Genomic DNA, 12496 nt, shown 5'->3' on the forward strand with positions numbered 1-12496 from the left:
AACTGATATTAAAGAGAAGCATCCTAAACCTGTTGCTGTTACATCATTCTATGCAGTATCCCTGCACATACACCAGTGGTTTTTTGTGTCTCATCTCATTTCAAACCCTTTTCCATATCAAGCTGCTGAGCTATGGCTCTGGAGCGTCCCAGCTGACTGGGGATTAAGGATGAGCATTAAAACTCACATTGAACCTCATGTGCTCTCCAAACATCCTCCACTCAAACATTTTTCCCTGAGCCTCTCAGACTGCGATACGCACCGAGCATGAACGTGTCTGGGATACACCATGGGGTGCTCAAGATGTATGGTGAGTGGGGTCATTACTACAGACATGGTGTTTTTTTGTTTGTTTTTATGTAAATATTACTTTTAATATTAAGTAGTTTTGATTGATTACACTTGATTTTCGTCAGATAGAATTAATGCTGTGATTGTTTCTCATCATCTTTGTAAGGATTTTAATGGAAACCATTTTCCTGGAATTTCAGAATATTTAGGGTATAATTTTTTTTTTTTTTTTTTTTAAATCTGTTTTTTAAATGAAAATATAAATAACAGCACGTAAAGTCTTTGCTAAAAATGCACAAAAAGAATAGATGGCGAGGTGTCCTTTTGTCAAGAAGGTATTTCCACTGTGCCATGTATCACATCTGCTGTTTAATTTGTACATATAAAGCATGTGAAAATGCAGATGATGAGCACTCTGATTAAAACTACTGATTGATCGCGCCCAACATCCGTAGCCTCTTGATCCCCAACCATCTGACTGCCTCTGAACTAATCTGTTGGGATGATGCGATGACACAATGTTCACTTTTTAATCCACACTTAATATTGCTCACTGCAACTATGATCACTGTGGCCATGCCTAATACCGTCAATATGCTTTGAATATCATTTCTCCAGCAGGCTGCTTATTGTTTGTTTGTCCACCCTGCTTTCTTATTTAGGTGGATTTATATTTAAACAGTGGAAGAAAAGGTTTCTTCGTCTGACGGCTGAAGGAAGCCTCCTTGTGTGCCATGATGCATTATCTCCCCCTGACCAGATGGTACAGTTGCAAAGTTGTTGTGAGGCAATTGTGGAAGGCAAGGAGATCCTGGATCTGCCTAAATTACCATCCGGTGCATGCAGGGATTGCTGCTTTGCTCTGATCCTACCCCAGAATAAATACCTGTTGTTGCTGGCTGAAAACACTTCAGACTGCAGGTCAGGTGGAGTTTGCATAGTTCACACACATTTAGCATTTCTTAAAATATCCCAGTTGACGAAGCAGCTTTAGTGAAATCAACTGCATAGTTTCCATTCCTGCTCACCTTTATCTCTATATATCTTAGACAAATATTCAGTGACATAGTGTGTATCAGAGACATAATTCCATTCCTCTAAACTTTTAACTTATTTAATTTATACATATTTAGATTTACTGTATGCATTGAATATCATGTGATTTGCATGAAGATATAATAGAATCCCTTTTTTTTCACTTTTTAGTCAGTGGGTGAATATGCTGAAGAAAGTGAAAAAGGTAGGTCATTCAATTTTTAAAGTAACTGTTTTGGGTAATCTGTAGCTTAAATGCAAGAAATTTACCACCTTATGACAAAGCTGTTGGTGAAGAAGCTACATGCTAATGTTAGCATGTAAATAGGATAACATCCCATCTTTTTTTTTACATTATTTTCTTTTTAATCTTTGGTTCTCAAAACCTCTTTGTGTTATACAATGTTAGTGATCTAGATGTAAATTTTGTCCAATAGGAGTAGAATGTAAAGGAATAAGACCATAATAATTTATGCCTGTTATGCCTTACTCAGATATAAGCTATTTATTCAGTTATGAATAATCTTATTTAATTGCTACTAAGACATACATTATCAGTCTGGAAAAAATGCTGGACCATCCAACCAACTTGCATCAACGCGACTAAAACCTACAGGGATGAAATGACTTTGCATAAACATTAGAAAGTAAATCATAAAATTGACTGTGTTTTAATGTCCCAGAGTCTTTCATCACCCCTCACCATTTGTAAACGGCATCAAGTGCAACCATCACATATTATACTCCGAGATCTGGTGCCTGAACAAATTCTGGAAAAAGATCCACCAACCCCCCCTGTCAGTGACACAGAGTCATCCTCCCCAGGGCCTACAACCCATGGTTCCTCAAGGGAGAAATGTGAGTTTAGGTAATACATTTTAAGGTAAATGTAATGTGCTTAAAACTTAAAAAAACATGTTTGGTTTTTTTTTCTTCAAACTACTCAATTCAACAGGCAGGAACTCTCCCCGAACAAAGCATTACAGAGGAGGTGCACAATCAGTGGGATGCCTGCGTCATGGCACTATCAATAATGCCCAAGCGATGAGGGCGGTTTATCTTCTAATGGGTGGGGCAGCTGCTTCCTCTGCCATGGGTTACCTGGGAGCATGCTCACCCTCTAATCTGGAAGTCAAAGCTGACCTGCCACTCAACATGGATTTCTCTGGCACAGGGCAGTCAGAAGCATACCACCTCAGGAGCTCTGCACTGGAAACCCCTCATTTTAACAGCTTCGACTTTGAAGTAGCTGACTCTGATTTTGATGCTTTTGATTGCAGTGGATTTACTTTCTAAAGCTGTTCTGCCTGGAGGCTCTGGATGCAGGCAATATGTGATTTGTCAAACTGAAAAAAACAGGAGAAAGCTTTTAATTTGGCCTGTTTGTTGTTGACATTAGGGTTGCTAGCCCACAAAAGCTTGGGAGTGAGGGAACAACTGTGAATGCAAGAATCAAATTTGAGGATCTCTTCGGATCAAAATGACTGTTTTTAAGTGTATCACAGCTAGAAAGATTTTGAATTTTTTATTTTGTTTTGTGTATCATTGTGTTATCAAAATGCTCATTACAGCAGCTACAAAAACAGGTGAAAGTATTCTAATACTACATTTTTTATTTATCTTTTCAATTGAGGTTTTCTACATTGTGATATTAGTGTTATTGCAATTCTCCTGTTTATTTTATTATTATTGTTTATTTATGACTATCATTATGAATTTTTAGGTTGAAAACAGTTTCCAGTTTAATCAAATTGTGTAAGGTTATAGTTAAATCTCCTTTAGTTCGTCTTGAAAATGGTTAAACATCGCAAAATCATGCAAATTAGTAGATGATATGGCATATTGCATCATGTTTAATAGGCATTACACCAATACTATAACCCTGCTTGGATTTTAAAGGATCTGCAGAAATATTTTTGTTATTGTTTTGGGTACGTCTGACTGGAGACAAACAAACCAGAGGGTTCCTTTAAAGCTATCTTTTCAGTGCATGCGATTGTGATCTTTCCAGGTATGTTACTTAAGAAACAAACACATGTCATTTACCCCATTTTGTTTGTATTAATAAAGCTGTGGTGTGGAAATGTATATCATTTGTTTGTTTTTTTTTCTTATTCTGACAAATACCGTTGTCATCCACATCTACTTGCAATCACAACAAAGCCCTGTGGCAGTGATGGTGAACAGAAAACTATGCCACTGGTTTCTTAACTGGTTTGTGCATGAGGAGCTTGAGCAAATACACAAGCCAAGACACAACCACTGCACCTGGCAATAATTTAGGTGATTTCTTCAAAAGTACTAATCAGATGTAAAATCAGATATCAAGTAAAACAGGGTAAACAGAACACTGGAAACAAGTTAAACAAGTGTGGCAGGAAATTACGAGGAATAGAGGAAAAACTATGGTTCCTTTAAACAACTACTGGATTGACAGTCACGCCATCCTGCTCTGGAGCATCTTTATTTTATTGTTATCTATTTTAAAACTAGATCATGGCCTCAGGTGATGCATGGAATTAAATTGATAATGTTTAAAAGCAATTGCTTGAAAATCAGTGATTAAGTTTGGGTACTAAAACGAAATAATTAGTGAAGATAAACAAAACTGTGGAATAAACATATAAACATATATTTAGGGTAAAATCTGTCTAATGATCACACTTTATTAGATAAAACATTGTTCAATGTTAAATGCCTTTTTATTTTTTTTTAGATGGCAGAAAATTTCATGAAAATCCGTCTATAGCGTTTTTAGTTATCTTGAACACAAACAAACAGAAAAACAAACAGATAAACGCCGGGTAAAACAAACCAAACCAACAACAACAAAACAAACAAACTCCGGGCTGCGCTGCTCACTGCAACCATAGACATATATATGATGTCTATGACTGCAACGCGTGACAGCTACCGGAAGTGCCACTACAAACTGTAAAAGCTGCCGGAAGTGCCCCAGCAAGTTGCCGCTGCTGCGATTTGATCCTGACCCAGCTGCTGCAGTGGTAGCAGGGCTCCCCCTCTGTCTCTGCACATAAATATTCGCAGCCTGCTATTCCAGGCATGGATGTCGGTTGCAGTGAGACATGGCAGTGCGACATTACACTCTCGACTTTAACCTCTCTACAGCAGGTAGGACGAGTGCTAATAGTGAGTAAATAGATATTATACATTTAGTTTTCGGGCACATCAGAACTGCACGCTAGCTAGCCATCTAATGTTACCCTGTTAGTGTAGTTGCCCTTCAGCACAGTAACTAGATTGATGCTTACGGAATATGGCCTCTTCGTATTCCGTAAAGTGCAATTCAAAGACAAAAGTTGCCATACAACAATATTTTGTTACAGTTTGCATGTCCGTGTGGTAGACGTTGACGTTACAGAGAATTTTATTGCCTATTTGGTTTCAATGCAGTGGAAAGCGATTCAATGACTGTCTTGCTAACATTGTGAATAAAGCGTGTTCAATTCAGAGGTGTCGCATAGGAAGTGGCGCATTGTCAGCCATTTTTGTAGTTTTTCTTTCGCACGCCTGCAATAATAGTTATAGTTTGTAGAAACTGGTACAAAAATGTGAACTGCAGCTCGGGCAGCTGCATTATGCCTGTTTCAAAAACTCTCTCAAGGCATATCTGTCACCTTATGTCAGTAAAGAAAAATACCTTCAGTTTTTGAGCCACAACCTTTATAATGTTAATGATTGTTGACTTGCATTACATCTAATTTGAGAGATTACTAGTGTGCCATGTGCATTATATCATAGTCTAAAGGATGATGGTGAATTATATATGGCATGTGGTGGAAAGTAATTGAATAATTTTAAAATTTAGACAAAGTATAAAGCAGCTTGTAATGCTCTGACCTGGGTACTGGAGCATTGGCCTGTAATGGAGAAGCTTCTGCTTATTTTTAATTTATTATTTAAAAAAAAAAACAAAAAAAAACATAGCTTAGTTTTGAGTAGCTGCAATATTAAAATGCTTCTCACATGCTAATGTAAGTGTAGTGATATGATGATAACCACATGAGTTGTAAATCTTTAGTCTGACCCACTGGTTTGCATAATGAAAATTTAAAGTGGCAAAGTGATAACTTAGATTTGTTGCCTTGCCACTTTAATATACATATCAGAAGCTGTTTCTTTTTTTCCCTCTGATGCAGAAGTGTTGATTAAAACATTCTCTTCTTTTGTGTCTATTTTTAGTTGACTCTGCCTCGATAGTTCCTGGCTTGCTGTCCATATTTCATGAGCAGGAACTGACAGAGACCATTCATGACACAAATGGGCATGGATACCTTGCTACTTTTGTGGGAAAGAACGGACGGTAAGAATGAATTATTTTTGTCCTAAATTTAGAAAAGTGGCGTTGTGTCCTTAAAGTTGAGTGGTCAATGCTCTTTTTAACTATGAAATTTTGTTAATTGCCACTATTGAAAATAAATTTGTATGGAAAAATGTTTCACTGAAGGCAGCAAAGTGGCAGCTGTAGTCTCACCTTAATGAAGAAAGAGTTTCTCCTTACTGCTTTGCATCATTTTATCTTCAGGCTTGTCATTCTGCGTGTCCACTCTCATGGGTTGGTCACCATTGATCTGCAGTGTTATGAAGAGGATAACATTGCACAACTAGACAATGTAAGTGATTATAAATATGCAGTACCTCAGCTGTTACCCTAAAACTATTCAGACATTTTGATATGAAAGCACATATCTCTTCTTTCTCTGCAGCTTTTAAATGCACTGGAAAAGAAGTTAAAAGTTCTCTTAAATGGCAATATTGCAAGGATTAAAAAGTAAGTTATGGAAGTACATTGGCCATGTTTTGGAGATGTGAACACTTCAACTCGTTAAGCTTGAATGCTGCACTGTCATTGATCATATATATTGTTTTACTTCCTTTAAAGGCTCCCAGCCCTTGTGCGAGGAGCTAAGGTGGACCGCTACTGGCCCACAGCTGATGGCAGATTGGTGGAGTATGACATTGACCAGGTGGTGTATGAAGAAGATTCTGCTTACCAAAACATAAAGATCTTGCACTCACAGCAGTATGGAAATATCCTCGTGCTTGATGGCGATGTCAGTAAGTGTATGCAACACCACAGTCCACACAGAAGTCAGTCTGGTATCATTTGACAGCACCGAGGTGTAATTTGATGCAATAATGCATTTTACCTTGCAGACTTGGCAGAGAGTGATATTGCCTACACACGAGCCATCACAGGTAACGGGAAAGAAAATTATGCTGGAAAAGAGGTGCTGATATTAGGAGGAGGTGATGGCGGCATCCTTGCTGAGTTGGTCAAACAAAAGCCAAAAATGATCACCATGGTGGAGATATCCTTTTATTGAGTTTTTTTCTGCTGTCAAATGTTTTTTTTTTTTTTCTTTCCTCCTAAAGGTGATTTAGTTTTCTCTCATGCAGTGTAAATCTGCAACTCCATCAGACTGTTTTTGCCTTAATAAAACCTCTACATTGACCAGAAGGTGATAGATGGGTGCAAGATGCACATGAGAAAAACCTGTGGCAATATCCTTGACAACCTGAGGGGAGACTGTTACCAAGTGAGTGCTGTTGAAATGTGCCTCTTCACTGAATTTTGGTTTTAAATAAATGTGGAATTTAATTGTGTATTTCTGTTGTGATAACTTTATTATTATGGATTTATAACAGATACAGAAAACCCATAAAAGTAACACAAGATTTTTTTGAGCTTCTAATTGAAAAGGCAAGAAAAAAGAACATTGATCACAAGTGTTTAATCTTACTGATTTAAAATAAATAATTATAGAGTTTTGTTTTATTTTCTTTTTTTAAGACAACAAAGTTGCCAAGCAGCCATTGAGACAGGCTGGGTGATAATAGCTCCCTGATCCGTAGAAATTAAATTCATATTCATCTCATTCATGAGCATCTTAATAAAATCCTTATTATGAAATATAGTTTGGCGGCTCAGGTCCGATCCCATCCCCGCATGTGTTTACACGTTTTTAATCAATCAAATACGGCTCAATAATACTCAACACTATTTTTTCATTTATCTGGAGCCTACAGGTGGAACTGGGGTGATGGAGGGGGTTGAAACAAACAGCAGGCAGCAGCAACAGCAGACAGTAGTAGCAGCAAGCATGTGGCAAAAAGCAAAGGAAGATTTGTGTATTTAACACTGATTGGATGGGTGGTTTTTTGATAGATAGCATGAAATGTCTGGAGGTCACATGCGATGCAGCACAGCGACTCGAGCTGTCTGTCTGATAAAGCTAGCAGGAGTCTCTTCATTTTGTGACTAGAACTAGTGTGATGATGACGATGATTAATGATGATGATATTGATGATTAGATGATTCTTTTCTGTTTGGTGCTTGTACAGAAGAGGCAGTGCACCGAGTTACAAAAGTCCACATTTTTTTGCTTCATAGTCGTTAAGGTGGCACCATTGGAATTAAGTCAATTAATCTTGTTTTTTGTTTTGGCACAAAGTTCACTTTGTATTAATCTGTTCATCATTTTTACTGAATCCAAACTACATCCACTTTTCTAATTTAAGTTGACAAAAAGGACACATTGTTGTTGACACTTTAAGAAGGTAACTTGAGCTCAATCGGACTGTCATGGCTGTTTTTGGCTTCTCTCATTTGCTTCCACATTTCTGCTCAGTTTTCTCCCTCAATCTACTTTTAGGTCATAGTTTTATTTTAAAGGTAGTCAGTAACCACTTTAGGGGTACATGTCCACCAACTGGTTGACTGGAGTGTGTAGAGAGGTATTGGCTCTGTGGAAGAATTGACTGATGAAGATATATCCCATTTATCACAGAGATCAACCTAAATTTATGGTTGTAGATGACAGACAGTGTAAAAGCAGGAGTCTGGCTTAGACTGAACGAAACAGTTGACGTAGTTATTTATTTTTTTCATTTTTTACTATCCATAATAGCAACATCTTCTACTCTGGAGTTGCATGCTGCTCATCTTTTACTTCCCTTTCTCTATCTTTGGTGGTTGGTTTGTCATTATAGAAAATATTATTGTGATTGCAAGTTTTGCTATGTCCAGACCTTCATTTTTCCCTTTTTTTTTTTCTTTCAAAAGAGTAGTATAAAATGTGTGTGTGTGTGATCTTCTTGTCTTTTGGATTTCAGATACTGATAGAAGACTGCGTCCCTTTGTTGAAGAAGTATGTTCAAGATGGACGGACTTTTGATTATGTAATTAACGACCTCACTGCAATCCCAATATCCACCGCACCAGAAGAAGGTTTCCCTTTCTGTCAATCTCTTGTGTTTGAAAATGGCTTTTTTTGTGCATTACATCAATTATTTGTCAGCTTTTTTTTCCTGTTTTGACCATTTTGCTTATTGCAGACTCTATGTGGGAGTTCCTGCGTCTCATCTTAGACCTCTCAATTCGTGTACTGCATCCTAAGGGCAAATATTTCACACAGGTGGGTCTTCTCTTTATTATGATAAGAGTGGAGTTGGGGAAATTAACATTGAATTAATTTGATTTTGTATTGATCTGAGAGGAAAACTAGACTGTTGCTGTATAAATGATTTAAACACTATGAAAAGTCATTGGTGTCAGGTGGTTATAAAAGGCAAGTTTAAAGTGTAGCAGGGAAAAATGTATGGTTCTCAAAAGCTTGCTATGATTAGATTGGGAGTGTTATGCTTGTTGCCTGGCAAAGACAGAGCTGAGTCACATGGAGCATCAGCAGAAAATACAAGTCAGTTCTCTCAGTGGGCAATGTAGGCAGAAACTCTGAGCTAAAATATTCATTATTAGCGGTGCAGATAGACTCCTGCCTTAAACCTTTCTGGGATTACACCATTTTGGTGTAAAATAGATTAAAAAAAAATAAAATAAATGTAGTGAGCTTGTGAATAGCAGTGATGAGTAGAAAATGTGTTAACTGCAAGACGTTTGGAGAGCCAGAAGCTTTCTAAAGGATGAACTTTGCCTCAAAAAACAAGATAAACTTCAAAAAGCTTTTTGGACTTTTACAACCCATCTTTCCTGTAACATTTAACTTGACAATATGTCTTCTTAGCTACAGAATGTTCTGTACTTCATAAGAAAACGGGTTAGCTTTCAGTGCAGGCCTAATCTATGTAACTGTCTGACACAGAGGTAATGCTGTGTAGAAATCCCAACACTGTCTTCTCTGACATTTTTTCATATTTGATTGTTTGAGTTGTTTTAGATCGCAAACACTTTGCTGTTCTGGTGACTTCATTCTGAATAAGTTTAAGGTTTTATTTGCCATCAAGAAAAAGATTCTTATTCTCCACACTGAGAGCACAGTGACTTGTGTGCTGCAGGTAAGACACACTATCCCAGTTTCCACACTATAGCCCCTGTGACTATGGTGGAAAAACCCTCTAAAACTGGGAATGACGTGGGTTTTAGTCAGGTCCAGCTTGGCTCAGCAGTGGTGGGAACACAAAACCTTTTTGTTCACATTGATTTTTAACTGAGGCAGAACTTGGGGCAAGAAAATTGGGCATTCCTCACTTTTTTGTTACACAAATAAATTGGCTGTAAAATTACTGGCAGGTGTTTAGAAAAACACCAAGTAGGCTCCTTTTGCCATGTTTTGGTGAAACACACAAAACAGCATTTCTGACATTTTTTACTGTATTTTCATCAGCGCATCAAGGTAAATTTATTTGCTAAAGATTTAACGTTCCACAATGATAATCAAGAGAAGAAATGGTTTAAACTCCATCATCCTCGATCTCAGTTTTTCTCCAGGTTAACATTCCCAATGTCCCCCTCTTCAATTCATCTGGATTTGAATTATCAGTGTTTCCACATATGACTTTCATGGTTGCCATGGTTACTCGTAGCAGATTATCAAGTGGCAGAATTACCTGAAGAAATTCCTTAAACAGCACAGCATCTGGACCAGGACAGAATAAAGTTTTAAATAAGTTCTGTAGAGGCACAGGCTTGGCAACGTTGACTTGTTGAAAGATTTATATTTGACTACACAACACTAGAAATCCACGGATAAAAGGATAACTTAATTTTATTTTAAGAAATGGGGAACACTCCTTCACAACTACTAACCTTCAAGTGATAAAACATAAATATGATAGTGATGTGTGTTAACGTTTCTGTTTTTGGCCACTGGTCATCAGGGTAACAGTGTGAATCTGACAGAGGCACTGAGTCTTTATGAAGAACAGCTTGGAAAGCTCTCGTGTCCCGTGGACTTCCGCAAAGAGGTGGTTTGTGTACCCTCCTACTTGGAGCAGTATCCTTTCACTGATCTTGGCTGCAAAAGATGAAATGCAGGCCAGAAAGATAGTATGTTAAACACACACTACTGCATTTCAAATGTAATGTGGTCCTTAACCGTAGTGTACCAGATGGGTTTTCTACACAGCATGGAAGAAGTAAAGACCTTCAGTTCTGTACTTAAATACCCCGCTGGAATGTGAATGGAAATGGTCTTTTCATTTCTTCTGTAGCCTGACAGATGTGCTCAGACTGAAAGTGACATAAACACAAGAGGCAACATAAAGTTTGAATATATGCAGTAAATAAATACATAACTTTCAAAAAACAAAAAGAGACAATTAAAAAGATAGGTGTGATTTATCTTCCAGACTTTATTAGCAATAAACAGGCTCCATTTGTGTTTGCACACACCCAAATCACACCCATCATCGTTCAGCTGGCAGGATGCCGCACTGCACTTCCGTTGCATGGTTTGCTGTGAATATTTGTTTACCTAGAGTCCATCTTGCCCTTTAGTACAATCTACTAAAATTATGGTGGTGTCACACATTAAGATCTCCAACACACATTAATATCAGGAGTGAACAGGCATGCTATACTTAACATGTTGCAGTTTCTGCCTTTTAATAGTAAGCTCTAACTCAGCTGGGTGCTGCCCACATCACTTCTGTAAACCTATTTTTAGTTTAAAATATAAAAAACATAAACCATACACTCCTAACTTATTTCAGCCATGTTTGTGTAAAAGAAGATTTATTATAAAAAAAAGTCACTTTTTGTTCAGTCTGATCTCATCTAAAGAGGCATAGTGAGAATTTGTTTTACCCCCCCGCCCCCTCACCCCTCCTCTGTTACACCCACTGAACCCTTCTAGTTCTGTTTTATTATTGTTTGCTACAAATTCTTTGGTTGTGTTTTGTTTGTGTCGGTAGATGTGACATGTTGATTTGCATGTGCTCTGATGGAACTGTTAGACGTTCATACACTGACTTCGTACACTGATTGTGGGGTGTAACTTATCTTACCATAAAATGTTTATTTCTCCTTTTTAATGTTGATTTTCGATCTTACCCTTCATGAGTCACTTTCAAGCCTAATTTTGTGACCGCCACTCAAATGTGATCTGTTTATTTCAGATTGTGTTCAGGCAATGTGATCATGCCCAGTGAGACTTAAATGCTGAAGTCCAGGTGTATTTAAAAGGGAAATAATTCCTCCACATAAATGTCACCTTTGCGCTTGTGCTGTTTTTATGTTATATTTTATTAGCATCTTTGATTTCTCCTGATATATTTAGTATATTAGGTGCATGTAAAGGACAGTGAATGTAGCTTACATATACACAGCACACAGCACATTTGATGGACCCTGTGGGACATTTATTTATTCAATATAGATTCACGATATGCTGTTCTGTCCTACTTCAGATAGTTTTGTGACCAGCTACAATTAGTCTTTTTTTGGGGGGGTGGCTGACAACTAACAGTTGTAATAGTCATCATCTTTCGAACAAAAATGCTTAATATTAATGTCTGCAGCTTCTTTTATGTGATAGTTAATTGGTACCTGAAGGTTTGGTTTTTTTTTATTGAGAAAATAAATGATTTTGGTTGCAACTCCAAAAGAGACCATTGCCTCTTTACTTCCCAGTAGGACGCAGCTAGTGTAGTCACATCTTGTTGCATAAATGGGTTAGTGCATATGTGTGTATTGAAAAAGCACACATACACAGGAGGCTGGATTTGTGTGGTTTGTTTCACTTTTAATGAATCAAGGTTCTGAATAATGTTTCCAGATTCTATTGGCAATAAACTCCATAATTTCAGGCTTGAAAGTCTGAGAGCGCAGACCTCAGCCAAGCAGCTTTTTTCCACCCATGTTGGGAAGAATCCTTTCAAGTCAAATCCATATTTCCTTCCTGATCACTCC

The 12496-nt window shown here is 37.5% G+C and overlaps 1 protein-coding gene across 1 annotated transcript; it reads left to right on the top strand.

Moving 5' to 3' along the window:
* Positions 1 to 4318: 4318 nt before the first annotated feature.
* Positions 4319 to 12178, top strand: sms (spermine synthase). Its single transcript, XM_079247160.1, has 11 exons — positions 4319 to 4458; positions 5530 to 5650; positions 5873 to 5960; positions 6054 to 6118; positions 6230 to 6405; positions 6505 to 6659; positions 6798 to 6887; positions 8464 to 8578; positions 8686 to 8765; positions 10465 to 10580; positions 10696 to 12178. Exons 1-11 carry the CDS (start codon positions 4413 to 4415, stop codon positions 10724 to 10726), a joined length of 1083 nt encoding a protein of 360 aa, XP_079103286.1. The 5' UTR covers positions 4319 to 4412; the 3' UTR covers positions 10727 to 12178.
* Positions 12179 to 12496: the final 318 nt, after the last annotated feature.

The sequence above is a fragment of the Telmatherina bonti genome (genome assembly GCF_933228915.1).
Source record: "Telmatherina bonti genome assembly, chromosome: 10".
In the NCBI taxonomy this organism is placed as follows: domain Eukaryota; kingdom Metazoa; phylum Chordata; class Actinopteri; order Atheriniformes; family Telmatherinidae; genus Telmatherina; species Telmatherina bonti.

Bases quoted from the DNA above. Each gene is read 5' to 3' on its own strand.
- sms (XM_079247160.1), top strand. From the start codon at position 4,413: ATGGCAGTGCGACATTACACTCTCGACTTTAACCTCTCTACAGCAG. The intron at 6,119-6,229 runs GTAAGTTATGGA...CTTCCTTTAAAG, and splicing joins AATATTGCAAGGATTAAAAA to GCTCCCAGCCCTTGTGCGAG. The intron at 8,766-10,464 runs GTGGGTCTTCTC...ACTGGTCATCAG, and splicing joins AGGGCAAATATTTCACACAG to GGTAACAGTGTGAATCTGAC.